This window comes from Mus pahari, chromosome 1, assembly GCF_900095145.1.
Source record: "Mus pahari chromosome 1, PAHARI_EIJ_v1.1, whole genome shotgun sequence".
Taxonomy (NCBI): domain Eukaryota; kingdom Metazoa; phylum Chordata; class Mammalia; order Rodentia; family Muridae; genus Mus; species Mus pahari.
In genome coordinates this window covers 140,864,582-140,890,302 of record NC_034590.1, presented here as the reverse complement: position 1 = coordinate 140,890,302, position 25,721 = coordinate 140,864,582, and the positions used below count along the sequence as shown (strand labels likewise).

Here is a 25,721-nt window from a genome sequence, read left to right as displayed (position 1 = left end):
GTTATTTCTTCATCTTTATTATGTAATAAAATTGTTTAGGTAAAACTTAAAAATATTTACCAGAAGTTACAACTGTAAAAATTTTCACTTCCAGGAGGAAAATGAGGGCTGTAAGATGGCACTTGGCTAGAGTAAATTTTGCAGTGCTACCAGTAGTATAAATAACACACACAAGAAAATTTTCTAAAGCAGTGGTTCTCAATCTGTGGGTCACAATCCCTTTGGGAGAAGAATGACCACTTCACAGGGGTCTCCTAAGACCATCTGAAAACACAGATGTTTACATTATTATTCATAGCAGCAGAAAAATTACAGTTATGAAGTAGCAATGAAAATCATTTTATGGCTAGAGGTCACCACAGCATGAGGAACTGTCTGAAAGGGTCACAGCATTAGGAAGGCTGAGAAACACTGCTCTAAAGCCAAGTACCCACTACAGGATGGGATTATCTAATGATTATAGAATGACACCATCTGATATTTACATAATTATAAAATTCTGAAAAAAAGTTTCTTAATTTCTAGGAAATATTAGTTTGAAGAAACATCTGATACCTGTTTCTCATGTGGCAATAAGTTCTGGCTATGGGAATAATTTCTTTATATGTACTGTTCAAACCACAACTAAAAAGACTATGAACTCTCAATGAGAAGTCTTTCCACAACTTTGAATTTTACAGTTAGACTGTCATCTCAATCTACAATCTTAAGACTACACATGTGAGATTCTTTAAAAGTAAAATTCAAATACTTTTAAAAGCCTAACAAAATGTAGTTTATGCCACAATTTTTAAAAATAAGTAAAATGTTAGTCTTTTAAGAAAATGTTAAATATTAGTACAAAAATCTCAGATCAATTGTATTATATGATACACTACACTTTTATCCTAGATACTAAAGAACTAAAATTGACTGTAATACACACACACACACACACACACACACACACACACACACACACCCTTGAGAAGATCTGAGAAATAACATAAAAATAAATCTGACTTCTCACCACCACAGACAGTTTCTATAGATGTCACCTACTAAAATTCTCAAAGAACGAGAGAGGCTTGCCCACACTTCAGCACAACCAAAACCCTTAAGTCCAAGTTAAAAAACAGAACACACCACTGAAAGCAGAACTTTTAAACAAATTACCAAATACTTAAAATCTTGTATAAATAACACACAAAAATCTTGCTTTATTTTTGACATGACATTGTCTAAGAGGGAACAGCACTAAGGATGATAACAATTACTTATACTTTGAAAATATGTATGTTCTCTTCTCTTCTAGAGATGTACATTACACGTCTGCTGGTATTCTTGAATGAACAGCAGATGCCCCACCACCCTTCCCTTCCCATCTGTCTGGGAGACTCTGACAAAGGGACATTTCTTTTACAGCTGCAATGTCAGACATGGAAACCCCTCACACAGTCTTAGACCATGTTCTAACCCATTAAGCATCCTAAGGAGCTTGTACATTTTACAAATTATGTATGGCTTATGCTTCAATTTAATGTATAATGACAAGTCTCAGGGATTGAAACATCTCATTGGCAGTTAACAGTTCAAGGAAGGGAAGTATTTCTGGCATTCTTAATCTCAAAAATATAAAAGAATACTATTCATTATAGTCATAGAAAAAGTTGGAGACAGTTCTATTTAAAAACACATTTACCATGAACACAAGGAAAACAAATAAGAAAATAGATTGTGCTGTGTCTTTGTAAGCTTGTCCCATTTCAAAATTCTTTAGGGTCAGGAAGATTTCCTATACAAGTAAAACTGGACTTTTGTTCCTTTTGCTTTGAAAAATATTTACAGTGGCACGTAACTACAGGCCCTGACAGAGCAGCAAAGATGAGCAAGAAAGAAAAGGTATTTAATTTTCTGAGCATTTTAATTTGTATCATGAAGTTATTATAGATCACCTATGGAAAAATTAGAAAACATTAATAAACATCAGCCCTCATGTAAATCACACAAGAGGCAAAAGTATTATACACTCCACGTGGTAAAAACTGTACATGTATGTTCTGTGTATCTCGTACACTGCAAAATTTACATTATAATTTTTTTCATTTCTCAAAAGCTGAGTTGAAAACTGTCTATTTTTTTCTTCTGCCAGAGGAGATGCAGAGACTCTGTGGTGAGCTCCATGCATCAGCCCACGAGCATGCTGCCAGACTTCAGCAGTGGTTTTTACAGATGATGCATAAACAAATGCATGGTGTTTCCAAAGCTTTGAGCAGATGGCGCCACATTATTTTCTGCCTAGGAAGAAAAGGATGTGTAGACACAAGTCCACGGCCGTGAGGCTACAGAGCTTTGTTCTGGGTCTGGAAGTCTGCTTGGTCTCTGAGTGAAGGCCATCTCTTTCATGCAGCCATACTGTCCCGGATTTGATCCACCCGAAGGGAAAGGTCCCTGAAAGAGGGACGTTGGCTTACATTGTTGTTCCAGCACTCTGTCATGATCACATAAATCTGTAAAGTGAAAAAGTTAAACCAAAGTTAGAATGACCCAAAGTATCATGTAAGAGGAGGATATGAATTTGGAAATCTTAATTTACCTAGGCCAATAATAATGCTATGGTTATGCCTCGAAACAGAAATCTGTGTATGTTTTCAATAAAACAGAAAGAAAATGGATAATTACTGTGGATTTAAAAAATAGTTGGATCAGGGAGATGGCTCAGTAGACAAACGGGACCACACAGAGCCTGGTAATAAGAGTGAGTCCCTAGGACCATGCAAGGAGCCAGCACAATGGCACCAGTCTCTAATTCCAGCATCCTAGGACATGAGAGAGGCAGTCATGAGGACCAGCCAGCCTGGTGGGCTCAGCACAGCAGCAGAAACAACAGAGTCTGCTTCAGCAAGGCAGAAGGCAAGAATCAACCCTGCAAGGTTTTCCTCTGATCCCGATGTGCACTGTGGTATGTATGCCTATAGTCACACTCCCCCTCCCAACACCCTTCCCCCATACCAAGACACCCACCTCCAAAGCACACACACTGAAACACACACACTCAAAATATTCAGACAAACCATACATACATAGACGAACACACATATACACACACCTTTTTCTTACACATGCATACAGAGACACACACACACACTTGTACACATACAGACACACAAAAGAATGAATGAATGACTTTAAAACTTATTACCTCATCTGGGCATCCTTCTGGCCTTGGCAATCTCCCGTTATTCTTCAGTAGCTCTATCAAATGGAACACAATCATTTGCCCTTGTTTATCATTGCCAATCATTCGCATAAATTCCTGAAACAGAAACCCATTTTAAATGACTTGCTAAATAAAATTACACTAACAAAACAAATGCAAATTAAGATAAAATAGATATAAAAATTTTTATATTAGGTTGGTAACATTTCATTAAATATATAATGTGAATATAGCAAATTATTCCGCCCTCTCAGCGCTGTGAATACGTAGCCTGATGCAGCTCTTCATGACTTCTCACTAACAAGTGCACTCTTCTCCTAACATGACAGAAACAAAAGTGTTTCTTTATGTATAAACACGGTAAATGATTATCTAGAAATATGCAACTTTATGTCAGAATGGTACTGGACAACTAAAATCATGCCTCCGGTAAGCAAGTACAGATAAAGTGAGATATTATGAAACGACGTAATAACTAACAGGACTTCACAGGAAGCTACAAAGCTCAGTTGTATAAAACAATAGGTATTTCTTTGTAAAGTTTCACTTTTATATATAAAATAAGTCTGAAAGAAAATGCTACAATATGAAAATAGTTATCTACGAGTAATTTCATTAAAATAATTTTTATTTTTTCATACTTCCCTATATTGAAAGAAATTTATATACTTCCAAAAGTTTATTTTAGATTATGTAATACTTCCTAAAGCAGAGTCAATGTAACTTCGATGCCACTGAGGCGTCCTGGAGGCCTGGGCCCTGGCAGCGCTGGAATGATGGGCTCTGTAAGGGATCTACACCAGGCTCCCTGTGGGTTCCAGTTCCTGGGAGAGCGAGCTGCTGTATAGGAACAGGAATGCTGGCCCTCTTGGCTCTCAGCGGAAGCCTTGCCTTGTGATGGGTTTTTGCAGTTAGTTCTCTTTCTGCTTCTCTGCCATGTTGTAAAGATCCCAAAGGGTCCTTGGCTTGATAATGAAGTTTCACTCTCCACAAAAACTGCGAGCTTTTCTTTATGAATTACTCAGTACCATGTATTTTGTTACAGTCACAGAGACAATGGACTAGAGAATACACTGGATTTAGTTAAGTTTATAGTTATTTTGTTGGGTATTATTGAATATTGCCCCCAAATAAATAATAACGGGGTTCTAAATGAGGTCCTAGACATGTTACTCATCTTTGGATAATGCCTTTCTTGTGCTTAAAACAAAGTTAAATGACAGGAGAGGGCTTGGGGAGTTAAGCAACTAAAAAGCACACTGACCACGGGTGGACTTTTACTCTTCTCGATGTATGTGAAAAGTTCATATAGAACCACTCCAAAGCTCCACACATCTGAGGCCACAGAAAACTTGCTCTCCGTCAAGGATTCAGGTGCATACCTGCAATAGTGCAATCATTTAGAAGAGTCACTTCATGGAATGACACGTTATATTTAGGGGTAAACAAACAAATGACAAACACCCAGGAGAATAAAGGGGACAGAAGGCATGTGATCTGATCCACAGACCTTTCCCACCTGGCCTTTGCTCTGCTGTTCTCCCCAGGGATGAACAACAGCTATGACTCTGACAAATGCGGACAGTGGGTCCTCCTAACAATCAGAAAGCCCGGTCCCGAGACCGTCTGACACAGAAAAACCTAAACACATTATTTTTCTTTTGTTGGCACACCAGGTGTTAAATGACAAGTTTTTCTAAGAACTGAGATGTGAGATGTTCTTCCTTAAGTTGTTCTTTTAAATAAATCCAGATTAAAAATGGGGGGGGGAGTATAGCTTCTAGACAGAAATGTAACTTGAAGCCTTAAGAATCAGGAGGGGAGGGGCTGAAGAGAGGGCTCAGGGCTTAAGAGCATTGGTGCTCTTCCAGAAGTCCTGAGTTCAATTCCTGGGACCCAAATGGTAGTTTACAACCATCTATAACCATAGTCCTATGGGATCTGCTGCCCTCTTCTGGTGTGTAAATGTAAATACAAACACCTATATACATAAGGTTTGTAAATAAATAAATCTAAAAAAAAAAATAAGAAAAAAAGATCAGAAAGGGAGTGATTATGAAAGAGAACATGGAAAATACAAAGCCACAGGAAAATGGTATCCCAGCCAGAGGTGGTGGGCAGTGGACCATGAGTTTTATAGTTCCATGGTCAAGCATGTCTTTATTATAGAAAAATAGCTACAGAGACCTGTTTGACTGGCTAGACAGAATACATGAACAAGCCTTAGAGGCAGGCCGTTCTCGGTGAGTTCAAGACCAGCCTGGTCTACAGAGCAAGTTCTAGCACAGCCAGACTACACAGAGAAACCTTGGCTCCAATATGTGTGTGTATATGTGTGTGTGTGTGTATTTGTGTGTATGTATATATATATATATATATATATATATATATATAATTTATTTAATCTTTAACCTTTTCTTCAAAACCTAATTTAAGTTTTACTTGCACAAGTCCTTCCATAAGTAGTCAGCCTCACTAATCGGCTGCTTATTGCACATCTAGATTTACAGTTGTACTACACAAACATGCAACCAGTATGTAATCTGTGTACTTAGCTTTTTATTCTATTAGCAAAATGTAATCTCCTTAAGACAATGCTATTATCCTATATTCCAAAGTGCAATTCTCCCTCCTTTTAAAAAGCTGGACAGGTTTTTCTATGTACCCAGCTTGTCTCAAATTCCAACCTCAACTTCTCAAGTACTGAGATTACAGCCATGCTGTTCTTATGTTTTTTGATTTTTAGTATTAGGGTTTCATTTTGTTCTTTGTTTTGTTTTGTTTTTAGCAAAGAACTCTTTGTAATTAATTTCTTAGTTACATACTGCTAACCCCCAGGTACATTCATTACATAATGCCCTTTTACTGAGACAAAGATAAATCAAGTCAGGAAAAGACTTACTTTTCTCTGTGTGTCTTAAGAGGAAGATTTTCCCCCTCTTTTTTGTGTAGTATTTAGGGAACGTGCATATTTTATTTATCTTTGAAATGCTCTTGCTTAAAAGCCACTGTCAATCTTATGATCCAGAAACATATTTAGCAATTACCTAGGAACTGTCTTTTGAAAATAATCATCGAAGGCGGCAATGCCCCTTTCTTCTGGTTTCTTGGGGAGGGGAGGAACCCAAGTTGGTCAGAGTCTCTTTCCAAAGTGCTAGCCCATTTCACAGCATGGTGATACCAGTACCCAGCACAGGGAGTCACACGGTCACCAAGGGGATTTAGGATGAACTTTGTGTGACAAGCAGTGTGGTTAAGTCCTTTCATTGGAGGAAAAATGCCTGTGCAGTAAACTTGTATGCAGTGGGCTGTTTCTGCCCGAGTACAGAGAAATGTAAGATTTCTTTCCATCTTGGAGATCTTATGACACAGGGATTGTTTACAGCAACAGCACACCCATACTTAATCCTTATTCAACATTAGGTCCTTTCTGTCTCCTGCTTTCATAGAGGGGTTTTGAGTTGAGACAATGGGTTGGCCTTAATTGTATTTCTGCCAACATTTCTTTTCTCTCTTCTAAATGTAGGCTCCTACAGTTCTACCATTTAATCCCTCCCTTTCTTGTTACCATGTTTCCTGTAGATGGTATTGCCCACATTTCTACTGAAGTTTCCCAAACACAGTCCATTCTCTTGGTTCTAATGTATCTCTTGTTTCCACATTAAATACATACAGGTAAACAGAACTCCATCTTCCCAAATCCTGCTGAGTGTTTTACTTTGATTATACAATAAATGGAATCACAATCTATACCCAAGAAAGGATTATTAGGAATTTTTAAAGATAGTTTACATTCTTTTGTATTTATGTATCCATGTATTTGTTTATTTGCACAACCTGTGGGTTTATGTTTTCTTCCACCATGCAGATCATGGGGAATCTAACTCAGGCCTGCTGTTAAGCTTCTGGTTGGCCCAGGAATTATTTTTAACTCTCTCATTGCTGTAATAAGCCACCATGTCTTTTCAGAATGGTCTCCTAGATTACTCTCTCTCCATCATTACAGTCCTAGGTCACAGCCTATGACTACTGCAGAGTAACCCAAGATGCAAAGACTGACCAAACGACATCTATAGTAGGAACAGCACAAGTCTTCCCTGTAGGGTGCAATTCTGCTTCAACATTTTTTTTCTTTTCCTTTTCCTTATTTGTTTTATGTATAGGAGTACAATGTCTCTGTCTTTAGATCCACCAGAAGAGGGCATCAGATCCATTACAGATGGTTGTGAGCCACCATATGGTTGCTGGGAATTGAACTCAGGACCTCTGGAAGAACAGTCAGTGCTCTTAACCACTGAGCCATCATCCCTCCAGCCCCAACATTTTTTTCAATACTGGAGTAGAAGCACTCATCCTCAAGCTCTTAGTACCAACCCCTAAACCATGCTGGAACATGCCAAGAGATTAAAGCATTAGTACCAACCCCTAAACCATGCTGGAACATGCCAAGAGATTAAAACAAAACAGTGTCTTGAATAATTAAAGTATTAAGGAGGACAAAGATTTATTTTTAAATAAAATCAAGCTTTAAAAAAACATGACTAACTTCTATGGTTAAAAACTGCATGTGATTTCTTTCATATCTTAATTTTGTTTGCTAGAATTTGACTGTGTTCTCTCCAAAATTCAGGTGTTGAAACTTAATGGACAATGTACTATAGGAAGGGGGCTCCGTAGCGAGCGAGGCCACGGGGATTCTAGCTGGAGAATCAGAGTAAGGAGCTCCAGACCAGGCTGCATGGCTCCTGCCCTTCTGCCTTCCTCCATGGAGAACATGATGGTGTGGGAAGACTCGATGAACGGTGTGTCTTACTCATGTTCATCTTGACTGCCCGCCCTCGGGACTTATGTCTCCACATACTCAGGAAGCCGGGTGCCAAAGCTTATATTGTTTGGTGGTTTTTACTATGACCAAAAGAAAACTACGGCATGCATTGAAACATCAGGAAAGAGTGTCACACAGGACGGGCTCTGCAGCATGCCTCACTGGCTTCATGACAACTACAGAAGCATATATTCTCTGTGCGATTCTGCATCGCTGATGCTGGGAACCAAGCACTGGACCTTCTGTCTGCTCCTACCAGCATGTCTGCATTTGCTGTTGTGTCGGTGCACATGATGGGGTGGGGGTACAGAGCATGTGTGCCTATGTGTGAGGTCAGAAGACAACTGTGACGATTCCGGTCTCTCCTTCCACTTTCTATATGGATTTGGGGATCAACTCAGGTCAACACAGCAAGCAACTTCATAGGTGAGCCACTTTACTGGCCTACTACTGCTAGTTTTTAAAAAATAATATTTCACTTGCAGGTATGACTCTGTGGGTAAGGTGATTACTGTAAAAGGCTTGAGGACCAAGTTCAGATCCCCAGCGCATGTAAAAAGCCAGGGAGAGCTGCCTATAACCCAAGCACTGAGGAACAAGAAATAGGCAGACCTGCCTGGGTATTTGCTGGCCAAAATGCCAAGTTCTGTGTTTAGTCTTATCTCAAAAACTAAAGTGGAAACATGAATAGAAAATACAACATGATGCTAACTTTGAGTTTCCACATAACACTCCCCCATACACACCACCCCCCCACACACCATTCCCCCACACACACATGTTGGTGTACACACACACATACCACACACACCACCCCCACAAAACCCTCCCACCCCCACCCCCCACACACTTGAACAAAAGATAGTTCTTGGCCAGGAATAATACTGAGTCAAGACTTTTTCTGTTAGAAAGTAAGTCTTTTGGGGGTCAGGTGGGGTAAATAAGGTATGGTGTTGCCAAATGGGTTACAGGATGGCTATTCTAGACAACACCACCACCAATTTTTTTTTAAAAGGCAAAGAATCCTTAATCTTTTAAACTTGATCCGTTTAAATTACATATAATAAAAGGTATTATTAAAACATTGTACTGTACTTTATTTGAAATGAATGACAACCTGTTTCTTCAAATTCTGAATAGATCAGTTCAAATAAAATATCACTACAATAGTTCAATAGAAGCCAGGAGGTGGTGGCACATGCTTTTAACCCCCGGCACTTGGGAGGCAGAGGCAGGCGTTCTTCTGAGTTCAAGGCCAGCCTGGTCTACAAAGTGAGTTCCAGGACAGCCAGGGCTATACAGAGAAACCCTGTCTCGAAAAACAAACAAAAACAAAAAATAAAATATAAAAATATCTTACTTCTTTAAAAATGTATTATGTGTTGACATAAATTAAATATTTGCAAGTTTCTTTAATGACTGGTTAGATTAAAAAATGCTTTATGGTCTTGAAAAATTCTGTTAGATCCTCATAAAAATGAAAGCTGATAATCATAGTATCTCTATGAAATATTTTGCTTTCAAAATAGGATACCAGGGACTCCACACAGACCTGCTTTCTAGGCCAGAATCAGATGCCATCTGAAATAAGAACTCAACATGATAAAGCCTCTCACTGCCCACCTCACACAGTGTCTTCTCAACAATATACCTCCAGTTTATTACACCACGCACAGAGTTTCTCACCAGACCTCTGGGTACTTCCTGTTTTTCTTTTAAAAATGGCCTCAGTCTCTTCCCAAGGAAGGCATAATTAGAGCCCCCTCTCTTTTGAGGAAAGGAAAATTGTAGAGGAATGCGGAGCTGATCTACCCTGAGTTGAGCTAACCCCAAGCCCTGCCTAACATTCTCAAGGCTCCCCATCCTTTGGAACGGGCACATTCAAGTCAGGGCAGGGCTCCGTCTCTCTCTAGTTCTACTACTCACCACACCTAGTCTGCTGCCATCAGTCCGTGTCCCTTGTAAGGACTTAGGGAGGGGTTATTTTCTTGACAGTGTTAGTCTTCTGTATATTCTAGATACTAATTCCCTGTCAGATATACAGCTAGCCATCATTTTCTCCTATTCTGGAGGGTGCTTTTACTTGATTATTTCCTTGTGCACACAGAAGACAAGGAAAATAATTTTAATTTCATTAAGTCCTACTTGTCAATTATTGGCTTTGTTTCCCGAATAACCAGAGTCCTCCTTAGAAAGCACTCACCTATATATACCTGTATCTTATAGTGATGTGAATCATCATATCTCTAAAATATAGGGGAAAGGAACCTCTTCTCTTAAAACACAGTTATAATGCCAATAAACTTATGTGAAAAAATTTATTCTAAATATTTTAACCAAATTTCTTTCAGAACAGTTTACTGTAACAGAGATGAGTTGTAAATTTAGAGCATTAAATAAACATAACCGAGAAATATGGATGACCCATGAAGTTAGCACTAGCAAACTGATATCTTTTAAATAACTGGAAAATTTTAGATAATACTTATAAATTGACAGTTGTCTTTTTCTAAATTTTAAATTGACTCTTTCTAAATTTTAAACACCATCCTTTGATTCAAACAGTACTGCCATAATAGTATTACTTCAGCAGAGAAATAAACCAGAAATTCTATTGGAACAGAATATAAAACAAAAAGAAGTTCATTGTGTCATTCCTAGAAGACAAAATGCATCCTAAATGAACACACTGAAACTTTGCATCAGCTGTGTGTGTGTGTGTGTGTGTGTGTGTGTGTGTGTGTGTGTGTGTGAGTTTGTGTGTATGTGGCTCAGGGAGCCATAAACTCTACTGGGGAGGCTACCACCATTCCTCCAGTGAATGGGCCTGTGCCCATTACATTACCTTCTACATAACTCTATTTATGCCTGGACACGAGTGCTGCCATCAGCCTGAGTCAGAGAAGTTTGTTCTCAGTGGTCAGCAGCAGCTCTTCTCTTGAACTCATAGCAGCTCTGACTACTCGCATCAAGCTGGACCTGGCACTCTATCATTAAATACAGAGAGGAGCTTATGGGCTCGCATAAATATTTTAAGCAGTAGAACTGCTGAGAAAGTCCAAACCCACCCTCCCTATGCTCCTATAATCAAAGCCTAATCAAATTCCCCAGGTCGTCATGGAAACAACCAACCCACTCCAGAACAGAAGCCAGCTGGGGATGAGGGTGAGGCAGAGAGAGTCAATGTGAACGAACACATTCCATGAATGTATGAAAAATGTCATGACACCTACTATCATGCATAATTAATGCTAATAAAATATTTAAGTAAGTTATGAATGTTCCTGACAATTTTAATTAAAGATCAAAAATTACTTCTAATGCCTAACTGCTGTAAATCCAGTATTTAACTAATGCCAGGTTATAACATTATCATGATTTAGAAAGATTGAAAGTGTAAATGCTAGGATCAGACTGAGTTAGAATCCCAGTGCTACAATTTATTAGTCAGACACACTGGGCAAGCTATTTAGCTTCTATGCACAGTAAGTTCCCTCCTGATTAAATGGAGCTACAGGCCTTGTCAGAAATGCTTGCGATGAGAAGTGCTTCTGGTTTCAGAGCTTTTCAGATTCTAGGACATTTTCTTACATAGTGTCTGTCAGTGAAGCATCCCTACTGTGAATCCAAGGCGGAGAACCACATCAGCACCTGAGGTGCCTCATGCTTCTGCCTTTTCATTCTGGGTTTTCAGGTTAGGACTGCTGCATCTCTAATACTCATAGGAACAGACATTCTCCGTGGGTTGCAAAAGGAACCCCGAGAGGACGGAGAGCTGGCTCAGCAGCTGAGAGCACCTACGGCTCTTCCAGAGGACCCAGCTCCATTCCCAGAGGACCCAGCTCCATTCCCAGAGGGCCCAGCTCCATTCCCAGAGGACCCAGCTCCATTCCCAGAGGACCCAGCTCCATTCCCATAGGACCCAGTTCCATTCCTAGAGGACCCAGCTCCATTCCCAAAGCCCATGCCATGTGGCTCACAACCACCTGTTGTTTTCCTTTTAAAAAAGGATTATTTGAGATGCATTTAGCTCAATACAAATTAGCTCAATACAAAGCATAGAATAAATATTGCTATTATTGGGAAAAGTGCTAAACTGGACATTATTAAATATTATACATTAAGTAACAGTAAGACTGAAGTTTGAAGCAAGCCCTCTAAAGTCACATTCCATTACACCAAAAGCCACTGTACTCACCAGAATATGGGGCTTTCCCCTGGCTCCTTTACTTTGTAGTACTCTTTGTCCTGCGGCAAGACTTTGGTTAATCCAAAGTCTCCTATTTTAACCCTGTTCTCATTTTCCACCAATATGTTCCTTGTTGCCAGGTCCCTGTGGATATACCTTTTTGTACCAAGATATTCCATGCCCTATAACCAAAAAACATATTTTTCTTTTAATAGTCATACAAATATAATTTATATGGCTGTATTCCTACAAGTTCTCTTTATTAGTTAAGAATAAGTTTGTATGCTTTGATTTAGTTCTCCATGTTTATTTCATCTATAAGAGACATGTAGGATGTTGGGTACCTTGCATATCTGAGATGTATACTGCAGAAGTTTTTTGTGATCTATCCGTTCTTTATGTTTTTGGAGATAGTCTCGTAAACTTCCATATGGCAAATATTCCATAATTAATCTTAGGTTGCGCCGACCTTTTAAATACAAAAGGAACACAATATTTTACTGTGCTGTATTTTACTGATTAAATACTATGAAAAAAAACTATATGTAAATGATTTACATATATACAAAATCTGGGTCCATGATGATAAAAGTTAATCACAAATTAAAGGTGATATAATAGTTAGGAATATAGGTTTTCAATCCAAATTTTTAAGAAGCTTTATAAATATTCTTAAACCTCCTTTAATTATTTTTACAAATCTAAATAAGCTGTTAAGGAAAAATTTCAATTATAAGAAATATCTAATATAAAAACATTTTAATACATTATATAAGGAAATTAATTTTGTTAAAAAAAGTTAACACTTCTTCCTTAAGGAAGCGGTGAGAAGGGTGATTAACCAACCAGCGGAAATACTGTTGTAGTTACAGCCCAGTTCTCCCTGCACAATCTCCAAGGCTTTCACTCAGGCACTGACTAACATACTACCTGGATGACAAAGCCACGCTGTGAAGTTCAGACAGGTGCGACTGGCTACATACCCGCACTGTAGCACACGCCCTTGTACTTCACAATGTTGTCATGCTGCAAGGACTTCAGGATTTCGATTTCCCGTTCAAAGTCTCGGAGGTGCTCTTCCGTGCTGTGCTGGAGCTTCTTCACAGCCACCACCTCTCCAGTGTTGTCCTGCAGCGGGTCATAGCGGCACATCTCCACACTCCCAAAGTTACCCTAAACATCACAGGCATTAGGATGCAAGCTGAACGCTTTCAAGACAACTTGATGTTAATTTCTAAATATGCAGAAAATGCTGGCTGCTAGAATCAGTAGAAAGAATTCTCAGCTTATGTTAGACAACTTCTGAAGCAATAAATGGAAGTATTATTTTAAAAACTGGGTATCAACAACTTCCTTGAGATGAAGTAGTACTCTTTGAAAAGATAAACAAGTGGTGAACACTAGTTATTAAAGACAAATCAAGGCACACTAGGAGTTGTTGTAAGTTTCTATAACTGACTTCCGGTAACCTTTTTTCTATCTCACTGTACCTTAACACTGCTGCCAGTGAACAAGGGTTGTTATGGCTTGAGTATGTGTGGCCCACAGATTTATACAACGGAGGCCTAACCCCTAATGTCTTATACGGTAGTGTCTTATACAGAGTGATAAAGGTTAAATGGTCACAAGGGTGGCACCATTATAAGAACAAGAATAACTCCAGAACTTTCCCTCTCTGGAAGGCTCTATATGCCTCAAATATTCCCAAGAGTACTCTACAGAAAAAGGAACAATTATTAATACAGTTAGGCTAACTTTAATATAACCCTCAATGTTTAGTTTTAGGAGCATTCAACTGAAACTTCTAATTTAGGTAAAGGTCTCAGTGAAGCCTTCATGTTGTATCTATGCCAAAATCCAATTCATACTGAGATATGGTATAGATCCCGGTAAACAGACAAGGTAGAGAGCATATCACCATAACTGGGCCTGCTAAGCACTGTGGCTTTTCTCATCTCGTCATACAGTATAGAGTGTATAATATAGGCTATGTATGAGTGTGCAACCTTTTAATGGAACCTGTTAGTGAACATGGTCATTCAAGGTCCTACACTCTAAGCAGTCAGACTATTTCTCCCAAGATGAAGTTGCACAGCAAACAGAACACTCTGTGTCCCTTTCGCTCTTACACTAACTTACTCTGAACTACTAACGTCCCCTTCCAAGTGAGAGACGCAGAGTACCATCAGTTTGGGAAGCACTCTTTAGTTTATATTCATCCTCTTAAAAAATGTTGAATGTGCATTGCATGTTAAAGGACCTATTCTTCAGTACAGTGTTATTTAACAGAAAAATTCTTTAATATTCAACAAATAAGCTTTTTGTCTCTACAAATACCCCCTAAATTTTTTTTGTGAAAAGTATATTTAGTAACTCTAGTCCAAAGCCTTTTTGTTTCCAAAACACAATGTTTGATTACATTCTATTTGAAAACTTATGACAGCTTACCTTGCCAAGCTGCTGTAGAAACTTCAAGTGCCTCTCTTCAAACTGTGTAGGGTCCCTGTCTTCAAAAGCACCAGAAAATCCTAGAGCTCCTATTCTCATGTTGGGTAGCATGTCGTTTTCTGTTAGCAGTTCATAATCTGTAGAAATAAGGAATGGCACTATATTAAATTGGCAAATACATTCTCTGGGTAAAACTGATATTCAAAGTAAGAAACAGAACGAGTTTAGAATACTAAATAACACAGGGAAATGCAAAATTATTTAGATTATATTCATAGGGGCCTTTAATTATTACCCAGACTTTCAACATAGATTTTTTTTCAAAAGGTAAAATACTGTTTTCCTAAACAGGCTATTCACAAAGTAAGGCCCCACTCAATCCCTGCAGCGAGAGGTAAGTACTAACGGCTAGCTGTGGGGCAGGTGTGCATTTATCTCAGCACTCCAGATGTGGGGACATACAAAAATAAGCCTATCTTGTGTTTACACAAATGAGTCAATTACAAAATAGATGGGAACTAGAAAAACTAAAGGGGACTTGTTACAAACTCCATGTAGCCAAGTAACATATGTGATCAGGTAAACATGCTTCTCATTAACGTACAACAAACATACAAGTGTGATCAGGTAAACGTGCTTCTCATTACCTAAACATACAATAAACATACAAGTGTGATCAGGTAAATGTGCTTCTCATTACCTAAACATACAATAAACATACAAGTGTGATCAGATAAACATGCTTCTCATTACCTCAGCATACAATGAATTTTAAAACTCTTGTTTTAGACACAGTAATAAATTCTGTGGTTAAGTTTTCTTGTTTACAGAATAAACAAGTAAATAAAATTAGGTTATAAATGGCAAGAAGATTTTTTTAAAAAAAATAAAGACTGCCCAGTCATGTAGGACATATATACAGCAAGACATCAAAGACCACCTCAGATGGAACTACAAAATGAGAAACTATCCAATTAAAGCAAGAAAGATAGAAAGTCAGTGGTTGGTGAGACGGCCCCACCAGGCCTCACCTGGAGTAAACAGGCTGTTAAGATCACGGATGACAGCTCTGAAAGCGGGCCTGAAATCTGGCTCATAGTCCATGCAATTATTTATAAGGTTTGCTAATTCTGTCCACTTGGGTGCAGGAAGCTGGTGCTTATCTTCATAGAACTGCAGCTTCTATAATTAAAGGGACAAATGGTAAGACAAATTCCACAGAGCTGTTACTTCGAGTTCTTTTCACAATTAGAAAGGTCAGGCACTACTGCACCGTGGACAAGCCCCAAGGAATCGGAGTGCCTCTCACTTCAGCCCACATGAACTTACTCTTTGAGAATCCAGAGCACCCAGGGGCTTATCTCCTCCACTGCAGATCTCCCACAGAGTGGTCCCGAAGCTCCACTTGTCTGTTGCCAGATTTAGATTTTTAGGATTCTCAATGCATTCAGGCGGTACCCATGGTATTCTCTCCTGAAGAACTTGGAAACAACAGGAACAAACTATTGTTAATTAAGCTCTACAACCATAATTTTATATGTGAAGATTTCCAAACTTACTTGAATAATCAAGACTTTCGTGGCTGTACAGAACTGGCTCACGTTTCCCAAGTCTAAGGGCAGGCTGAACCTTGAAATCCTCCTTCAGTAACTCAGCTTTAACGATTCAGAGCCACAAAGACTGAGGAAATTTCTCACAGAGACATATTTTTAAGAGTGTTGTTAGAATTAGTACTCTGTGTAATGATTTTAGATCAACTAAACTTCTTCCCATTAAACCAAAGTGTCTCACTGGGCGCACCACTTCCACCGCCTTCCCATCAGTCCTGCCTCTCTCTGCCACAGAAAGAAACATGCAAAATTTGTCTTAAGATTTATTCTCAATATTCAGAGTGTGTGTGTGTGTGTGTGTGTGTGTGTGTGTGTGTGTGTGTGTGTATAAAGCATGTAAGTAATGTTATATTGTTGATGGGTGTTTTAACAACTTAGCAGCAGAGGTCACTGTGACTGGCAGATAAGCAAGGCCCAACAGGTATCATTACAATAGACAAATGATTAAATTATACCAAACAGTCTCAGTATGGAATTGGCAGACTGGGTAATGTTCAAATCATAGACTTTTCCAAATAAAGTTTCAGTGGTCCTGAACACCACTACAAAGAAAGCATCTAAGAAAGGAAGAAGCAGTATAAATCTCTCTGCTGGGACTCTGATAAAGAGATAAAGATAAGAAAATGAGGAATATATTCTACCTTTTGGTAAGGCAATTTAGATTATTTTCTACATATGGAGGACGTTAAATAGTTTATTAGTTCCTCTCTCCTTTACTATATAATTATTTTTCAATTTAACTTCTCATTATGAAAGGTAAATTTCCTCAAACGCAGATCTAAAATCCCTGCGAGGTTTTCCTTTCTGCACTACTGCCTGATTATAAGTGTCCTTTTCAGTAAGCTATCAAAGTTAAGTAGCATTGGCTAAACCAGAATATCTTACACCAATGCACAAAACTGATTAATATGGATTCTTAATTTAAAAGATTCAGGCAGAAAATAAGTTAAAATACAGCCAGCAATTTGGCCTAAGTGAATAAAGGTGCTTGTAGCCAAGCTCAAGAACAGAAGTTCAACCCTAAGGCCTCATGGTGGAAGGAGAGGACCACCTCCCACTAGTTACCCTCTGACTGCACACATGTGCTGTGCCGCATGCAGGCCTCCTCAATACAGATAGATGTACAGAAGAATAACTTCAGTGTATGGTAGCACACTTTTTAAAAAGATTTATTTATTTTATTTGTAAGAGTACACTGTAGCTGTCTTCAGACACACCAGAAGAGGGCATCTGATCCCATTACCATGTAGTGGCTGGGAATTGAACTCAGGACCTCTGGAAGAGCACTCAGTGCTCTTAACCACTGAGCCATCTCTCCAGCCCAGTAACATACTTTACAAAAGGAGAAATGAACATAGTCACAATTTAACCACATCAGTTTAAATTACTAAAAGTAGTAGCTAAATGTCATTAGCAAGAACAGTAATAAACTAGAATTAGAGGAAAATTAACATGATTTTCGTGGTACCACCCAAACAACATTTAAGAATGCTGAGCGCAGCTGATCCAGAACTTACTGTCCTTCGGTAGAACTGTAATGCTAATGCCAGGATCACTAAGTTTGATGAAAGGTGGATTCCCCGTTCTCCTGTCTTCTTCTCTGATAAGCAGGATGTTTTTGGCACACACATTCCCATGAATAAGGGATTTTTCTTCCTGTTGAAGTTAAATGCACATGCATTCAAATTCAATATACAAATATGTGTGCATATAATATGCCCAAAGCTACGGTGCAGATTTAAAGAGGACAGAACACAGCACAGTTAATACTGATATGGCGTGTACTTCAGACAGTAAAAGGAAGTCTTCAGTTTCTTTAACTGATGCACTAATCTATACCCACAAAGAAATGAGCATTACTGTTCAAAGGAGACTCTAAATGATAAGCATTTCCAGGTGGTAGCTGACATTAGGAAAGACAACTTCCAGGTCAGTAAACATACACTAATAACTGGCAGGCACTCTGGCAAAGTGTGCCTGTCAATATGGCTTTCTTACTGTGCACTGTTCAATGCCTACAAGCACCACAGCCTGCTTTCTGCTATTGCAGCAGCACAGTAAGTGTCTATAAACTCAAGTGATATGAACTATGGGTGTCTATGGTGGTTGCAGAAGGTGTGGAGGCAGCATCGACTTTCAAAGCTTATGTACTACCTCCATGTGCATAACCGTCCCTTTCAATGCCTAACACACTGAATGGTTTGGCACTCATTCCAAGACTTCCTTCTGGTTGCCCAGTTAAAATATGTATAGTACTTTTACAAAATAGAATGGGGGGTTTTAGTTTGTTAAAAAGAATTCAGGAATCACTTACTAGAAAATGCATGGCCCATGCCAACTGCTTAGCCACTCCAAGTTTCCATAATATATTTATGGAATTTTTGTTTTTTTTCAGGTATGTATCCAGTGATCCAAATTTTACAAACTCTTGAACCAGAATGTCTGCATTAAAATATAGGTAATGATAAAGCTCAAGTATAGATCCAATTAAAATGCATAATTCAAAATTTCAAAGTACATAGGTTATTTGCAGATACAATAGGCAAATAAATTAAGCAAACTGTACTAACACAAAGGAAACAATAAATACACACCACTGTACTTTTGGTTTTGGATTATTCACAACAGTAAGAGGTAGGATGCTAGACAAAGTATAACTATCATAATTTTATATATAAGACATACTATTTATTGTACAGTGCAAATATACATACTCCAGCATAACTGGGGAACCTACATAGTGCCGATATTCAGTCACTTCAGTCAGTTTCATTAATAATTCAGCCTATCGTATATAGGCTTTGTTTTCATAACTCCAAATCAGTTTGTACTGAAAGCACCAGTTGCTCCAGTGTTACACGAGTCACCATAATCTGCATTGTTATGTGCACACAAAAGCTTGTATTTGTTTACTGTAATCCTCATCTGTCACCTGGGCTTTAGTAAGACATATTAACTCTATTCTACATTTTAGCTTTAAACACCAGTTTGTTGGTTTTTACAAGATATAACTGAACAGTCCCACAGTGCTTTCAAGTTCAACAGCATCTGTAATGCCATGGTTTTGCTGACACCTATTGTAGTCCTAAATAAGACGGATTCGGAGACAGGTTGGGACATTGACAAAGAAAAGCAGGTGGTTTTACTTACTCTCCTCTCCGCAGACACATACTCCATAATTCAAAACCAAGTGCTTGTGAGAAAGCTGGCTCATCATGCTTGCTGCTTCAAAGAAAGACTAGAGGGGGCAAGGAGAGACAAGAAACGTAAGGGATGTCTGTCCAATGATGTCAGTAAGTGTACAAAACTCAGAGAGACACCCCTGATGTAAGAGAACCAGCGCCTGTCCTACTCTTAGTTTGGTGCCTTCCCTTCCAAGCTTATTCTTATGTAGATGAGACTGTGGAGGAGTCTGTAAGGCTCCAAGGAGCTACATTTAAAGGGAATAGCCTCGGTATATGTAAAGATTTAATTATACCTATAACACAACACTGAAAGCAATTAATGCATTAATGTTATTTTAAAAATTCTATTACTTTTAGGCTGGAATGATGACTCAGTGGTTAAGAACACTGGTTGCTATTCCAGAGGACCTGGGTTTGGCTCCTGGCACCCGCAGGGCCATTAACTACTGTTTGTAACTCTAGTTCCAAAGGATCCTATACCCTCTTCTGACTTCCACAGGCACTATGCACATATATGGTACACAGACATACATACATGTAAAACAACCATTACATAAAGTGAGAATAAGGTAATTAAAAAGAAATAAATAAACCCTAAGGATAAAATTTAAAAAATAAAATTCTCAAATATTCTGTAGTCTCCTCACCATGCAGTCATAGATGCTCCTTAAAAAAAAAAAAAAAGTCACAATTCTGATAGACCTCTAGGAGCTGATGAGGGATTGCAGTGCCAGGCCAGTTTCCTCTCTGTGTATTCCCATCCAGGCATTTCTCTGCTAACCACCATCTTTCTTTAATACACAATGTCATCAGCAGGCCAGCTTGTCCCTGCTCTGCAGGAATATTTTCCCTCACTCCTTTCTTTTACTCTTTTTCTCTCAAAGAAGCTGGTCTGCTTTGTTGTGCAGATGTGCACCTCAGCCTCCTGGGACACAGACCCTTTCCTCACTGTAGCACTCTCTCTGCAGTCTTTGCTAGAAGTGCTCTCCCCTTGCGCTCTCTCTCCATTCCCACTCTAAGCAACTCCTCCCCAGCAACGCCCAGAGTCCAGGGTGGGTTTCCTTTTCCTTTCCACGAATGACAACCAATGTTCACACATCCAAACTGTCAGTGCTCCTTTACTTCTTAAGTGACGAGTGCTCGTGGGGAGACGGTTTACAGTCTGAGTACTGCTCTCTACTCAGAGGGTCTACGTCTGGATAGTGACTGCTGCTGAGGGCAATATTCTATTTTATAGATATTTTATAGAATTGAGCTGGACTCAACAGCACTCTAACCAAGTGCACTATATATGAATGAAATTATGTATAGAATAAATACATTCTAAAACAAGTAAGGTGGAGAAGAATAAAGATACCCAGTGTTGATCTCTAGCACACCTACATACATACATAAACCGCACACATAACCCCTAAAAATAGAACTTCTACATGACCCGGATATACTGCTTCTGAGCATAAACCCAAAGGACTGTGTATCCTACTATAGAGGTACCTACACATCCATACATATTGTTGCTATATTCACAGCAGCAGGGAAATGGGATCAGCCTCAAGGCCCATTACCTGACAACTGGATAATGAAAATACATATACACAATGACATATTATTTAGTCATAAAGAAAAGAAAATCATTAAGTTTGAAAGAAAACAGATGGAACTGGAAAAAAACAGTATAAGTGAGGTAACTCAGTTTGGCTCAAAGAAATAAATACCACATGCTCTCTTTTATATGAATCCTACCTTTATGTATGTGAATGTACATGTATGTATAGAGTCTAAATATAAGCAAAGAGCTCATGAGAGGGAAGGGGGGTAACAGAATGTATAGATATAAAAGTAGAAGGGAAGGCTAGAAATGAAAAGACTGAAAGATGGAGGGAAGGAGGGGAGGAGGGACAGGCAGAGGAGGGGACAGTCAAGAAAAACTAATGTTTGAAAATCAGTTGTAAATCAGGAATCTGTAAGCTAATCAAAACTAAACTAGACTAAACTAAAAACCATAGGAGTCTAAACAGAGGGATCTTGTACTATAGATAAAGCTGTTCCTAGAAGCCACGGGTTGGTAAGTGGTAATCCTAGCACCAGGGACGGGATACCTCCTTACACATGGTTGGCCAGTGAGGCCTGAGGCCCTCAAGACAATACACAAAATTACCACGGCTATTGGTTGTGCACCAGTCTAGACTGTAAGAGCCTACTGCTGAAGATGCCACACATTTGAGTCACAGGACATAAACAAATCATGCCAGAACTGGGCTGGAAGCTTCCTCCCTGATAGGCAGCCCTCACTGGGCTGGCTGCTAAGCCAAAACTGTCACGAACAGTCTTCTTACTCAACTATGGCTCCTGTACGCAGCAATACCAATCAGCCAGACACGATGCCCCTAACAGCTCGATGGTGACATGTCTTTTAACAGGTTGCGTTTTGATTAGATTTGAGACCTGCTTTGCTGGAGGAATTCAGGTCTGGAACCGTAAAGCTGGTCAGAAGTTTGTGACTGGGGAGGTTGTAGGCCTGAGCAGTGAAGCTACGGCTGCTGTCCTGCTACATGAGCATGGGCTCTCCATCCGACTGCCCTGAAAACAACCATCTCTGCCCACAGACCCGTGTTGCTGTCAGCCCAGGTCCTGAGTAGCTTCTTTCTGCAGTGGTCAGCAGTGACCTCAGAGACTGATAACTTGTCAAGTACTGAGAACAAGTGACACTCAAATTCCAGCCATAAGTTAAGACATCTAGATCACCCACTCTGTGACTAAGAAATGTCCCCTATATGGTTATATATCCAAACACTTAGGTTTTGTTGGTGGTGCTGTTTGGGGAGAACAGGCTACAGGAGGTAGTTCATTGAGGATAGTCTTTGAAGGTTACCATTGCGTCACACTTCCAGTTCTCACTGTTCCTCCTCCTGTCACCAGGTCATGCCTGCTCTGTTAGGATGAACTCTTATCCTTTTGGAATTGCAGGTGAAAATAAACACTTTTATAATTTGCTTTTGGTTGTAGTGTTTATCACGGCACTGGGAAAGTAAATAATATATATGCCCTACAAGGACCACTGTAGGAGAAATCGTGTGCCTGCAGGAGGAAGGGTGGTATGAACAAATCACTCTGGGTTTCACGTGGATGGTGCACTCTTGAACTTAAAGCGGTTGTGTTTACCCGGCCATATATATATATACAAGATGAGGCCTCTCAATACTCTTTCATGGAGGGAGGAGGAACTCACGCAACCTACCACTCCCTAAGGAGTTTACTGGTTGACAGGGATGGAGACATTGCTTTAATGGTACGGTGAGTATATTCCTGCAAATCAACCTTCACCCACACTCATGTAAACAACCCTAATAAAGCTCACTAGGTCACTCAAGGATGAAACAGTAGAACAGACGTTAGGTGGGATGAGAAAGGATCATTGGGAAGGAGACATGAGAAGGTAACAGACTAAATGCCTGAAATATATTCTGTGTGCATAAATATTTCATAATAAAACCTATTTTATGCATAATTAATATATGTAATAAAAGCATACAATTTTATAATTTTGAAGTCTCACATGTATCTAATGTGCTTATGAATACATACACTTATAGTGTAAAAAGATCCGTGAAGGATCCAACAAAGACACAGACCTCTGAGTAGTTCCTGTGTGCTTTATCCAGGACTTTCAACAGAACTTCCGTTTCGTGCAGCTGACCGTAATCTCCAACTTCTCTTCTTACACCTTTAAAAATTTTTGTAAAAGTGCCTTGGCCAAGACTTTCATTCTTTAAAAGAAAAAAAGGAAAGTGGGAAGTGAACAAAGACGGATGAAGTAAAGAATTAGAAAATAGAAAACACATTCAATGACGAAAATGTTTTTAAAAATGATAAACATTTAAAAACTGAACCTAAATTTGAGGTTTGAAATTCTCTACTCTTCTTCCTTAAATAATAATTAAAAACAAAAAACAAGGATTAATAAAGTATATTTTGACTACTGTACTTGCATGTCTCCTGCAATGGCTACAATTATTGCACTCTTTAAAGAGTCAGCCTTTGCCTAAATCTGTTTACAAACAATCCTGCCTAGGCTTTCCTCCTAGTACAGTTACAAAGGCAGGACAGTGTGGAGGCAGGAGCCGGATTTGTCTCTTACCACTCACCAGCTGCCCTTCAGAAGGCCACAGAATGAACCCCTGTGTGCTTCTGTCACCTGGGCTGTTCTCACCCCTGCTCCTCCCTCTCCCACTTCTCTTGTTCCTTTTCCTGTGTGGCGCCCAGGCTGGCCTGGAACTCAGTTTGCCATGAACTCTTCATATAATGAGCAATACTACAAACGTCCTGTAGAACTGCTTCGATTAACAAGTGAATAAATACATGGAAGTACCAGAGCCTGAAATAAACTAGATGAGCATCTGCCACCACCACTCTGAGTACTAACATTTATCATGTATAACTGCCGAAGGGCTGCATTCTGAAGCCGTGCTGCCACGTTCAAATGCAAGCTCCACCACACAGCACTTCAACTGTCAAGTTCCCGGCTGCTCTCTGCTCTGTCTTACCTGACAAACAATGCCCTCGCATTCTGTAGTCCCCCCTTCTCTCTAATGCTACCCACGCTCTCTGTCCCTCTCCCTCTGCCCTTCTCCATCTTCCTTGTGTGGTCTGTTTCTCAGGCTGAGGCTGGGGAATTCACTATTGTACCTCAAGCTTACTATCTTCCTACCTCAGTATCCTGAGCACACGCGTGACAGGCATAAGCCAGTAAGCTTCATTTAAAATTCTGGGGTTTGCTGTTAAATCTGAGGTGCTGTGATTTAAGTCGGAACTTTGTAGACACTAGACAGACCCTATGTATCTCTGAGCTACACCAGGTCTGCTCTCCAGTCCCCTCAGGCTCGTCAGTGGTGGGAGAGGACCCTGCTTTCTACACGGTCTGTCAACTAAGCAGCAAGTACAACACTCCTTCTTTCCTGGAATTCTGTCCTTAAGTGACACACCTTAAATTATTTCATTCTGCTGCTATCAAGTCCTCTTTAAAGATACGTGCATTTTATGGTCTACACTTGAAAATTATATAAAATTATTAGAAGATTAAGTTTAATGTTTGGTTTGACAACCTCTCCTTAATCTTGGGTAGCTTCCCTGTATGTTTTAATTTTTTAATTAAAAACTTATTTTTGGCGTGGTTTATCTATGGGAATCCTGGACAACGTGAGTTAAGAAAACATCTCTCTTTCCTTTTTGGTTGTTGTTTTTAATTTTGTTTTGTTTTTGAGGAAAGGTCTCATACAGTCTAGAATTACCCTCAACTCCATATGGAGCTAAGGATGTCCTAAAGCTCTACATATATCTGCTTCTCTCCCCCAAGTGCTGGAACTATACTCTCAGATCTGAATGTGTTGTTCAAAAGCTTTGCATGTGCTTCTCCCCAGCTTCTATGGTACTGTCTTTAACTTACTGGCTTAGTGTTTCTCAGATCGGGTAAGGGATATAACAAAGCCTAAACTCAAAAGCTTATAAACTCCTCTTTTTCTCTCACTACATCAGTTAAAACAGACAATATTAATTTTCTTCTCCTCTTGCTAGTAGGCAAACACTTCACATTTTATACACTAGATGCACACTCTCGCAGGTCCCAGCTCTCTTCTAAGATAAGCCTTACTTCTAAGTCGTACCCTTGAACAAACCTAGGATCAGTCCTTTGCAATGCTTCTCATTCTAACCTCTATGATACAGACTCCTGCTCTCTCACACCACACACTAGTCAAGCTGTCACCAACGGACTATTTTGTTTTCAGATTCTTAAAGACCATCTACTGAATTTCCCTTACTTGCTTGCGTACATGGGAACTAAGACAGGTGTCTTTAACTTTTAAATTTCCCAAAGGAATATTTTTAAACTTCTGAAAAGAGAATATAACTCTATTATTAATTAATTCTGCTAATTTATGCTGCAAGTCGGGCATATTTTCTAAGATTTATAAATTTTATAAAAGATAAATCTTGAAGTGCAAGAAAAATTTTGTAAGTTATAATAAAATGTCAACTATAACATGAATCTAATTATCAGCTAAGAAAATTTAAAAGGCAATGCTTTAAAGGGACAAAAAAGAAAGAAAGAAACCACCCAATTATCAAGATTGGCTTACAAATATCAAATCTTCATTCCTGATTTTGTGAAACACCATTTGATTCACATTATTATGCCTCTGTAATGTTGGTGAGATCTGAGCATCAGAAATACCATTTGTTCTGAAGACGAGAAGATTTGATTTATCTG

The 25,721-nt window shown here is 39.2% G+C and overlaps 1 protein-coding gene across 2 annotated transcripts in view; it reads right to left on the bottom strand.

Moving 5' to 3' along the window:
- Nucleotides 1–1,884: 1,884 nt before the first annotated feature.
- Jak2 (Janus kinase 2) overlaps nucleotides 1,885–25,721 on the bottom strand; it is a 65,936-nt gene continuing 42,099 nt past the window's right edge. The window contains exons 12-25 of one of the 2 annotated variants that reach the window (XM_021191216.2): nucleotides 25,591–25,718; nucleotides 23,089–23,223; nucleotides 19,422–19,509; nucleotides 18,586–18,713; nucleotides 17,789–17,927; nucleotides 15,991–16,142; nucleotides 15,693–15,843; nucleotides 14,662–14,798; nucleotides 13,197–13,386; nucleotides 12,558–12,682; nucleotides 12,223–12,395; nucleotides 4,464–4,581; nucleotides 3,182–3,295; nucleotides 1,885–2,489 (exon numbers count right to left, since the gene is read on the bottom strand). In XM_021191216.2, the coding sequence (XP_021046875.1) occupies nucleotides 2,382–2,489; nucleotides 3,182–3,295; nucleotides 4,464–4,581; nucleotides 12,223–12,395; nucleotides 12,558–12,682; nucleotides 13,197–13,386; nucleotides 14,662–14,798; nucleotides 15,693–15,843; nucleotides 15,991–16,142; nucleotides 17,789–17,927; nucleotides 18,586–18,713; nucleotides 19,422–19,509; nucleotides 23,089–23,223; nucleotides 25,591–25,718 (1,886 nt within the window). In that variant the 3' untranslated portion in view covers nucleotides 1,885–2,381. The remainder of the gene's footprint in view (nucleotides 2,490–3,181; nucleotides 3,296–4,463; nucleotides 4,582–12,222; nucleotides 12,396–12,557; nucleotides 12,683–13,196; nucleotides 13,387–14,661; nucleotides 14,799–15,692; nucleotides 15,844–15,990; nucleotides 16,143–17,788; nucleotides 17,928–18,585; nucleotides 18,714–19,421; nucleotides 19,510–23,088; nucleotides 23,224–25,590; nucleotides 25,719–25,721) is intronic. The other variant, XM_029536875.1, reaches the window with a different exon arrangement.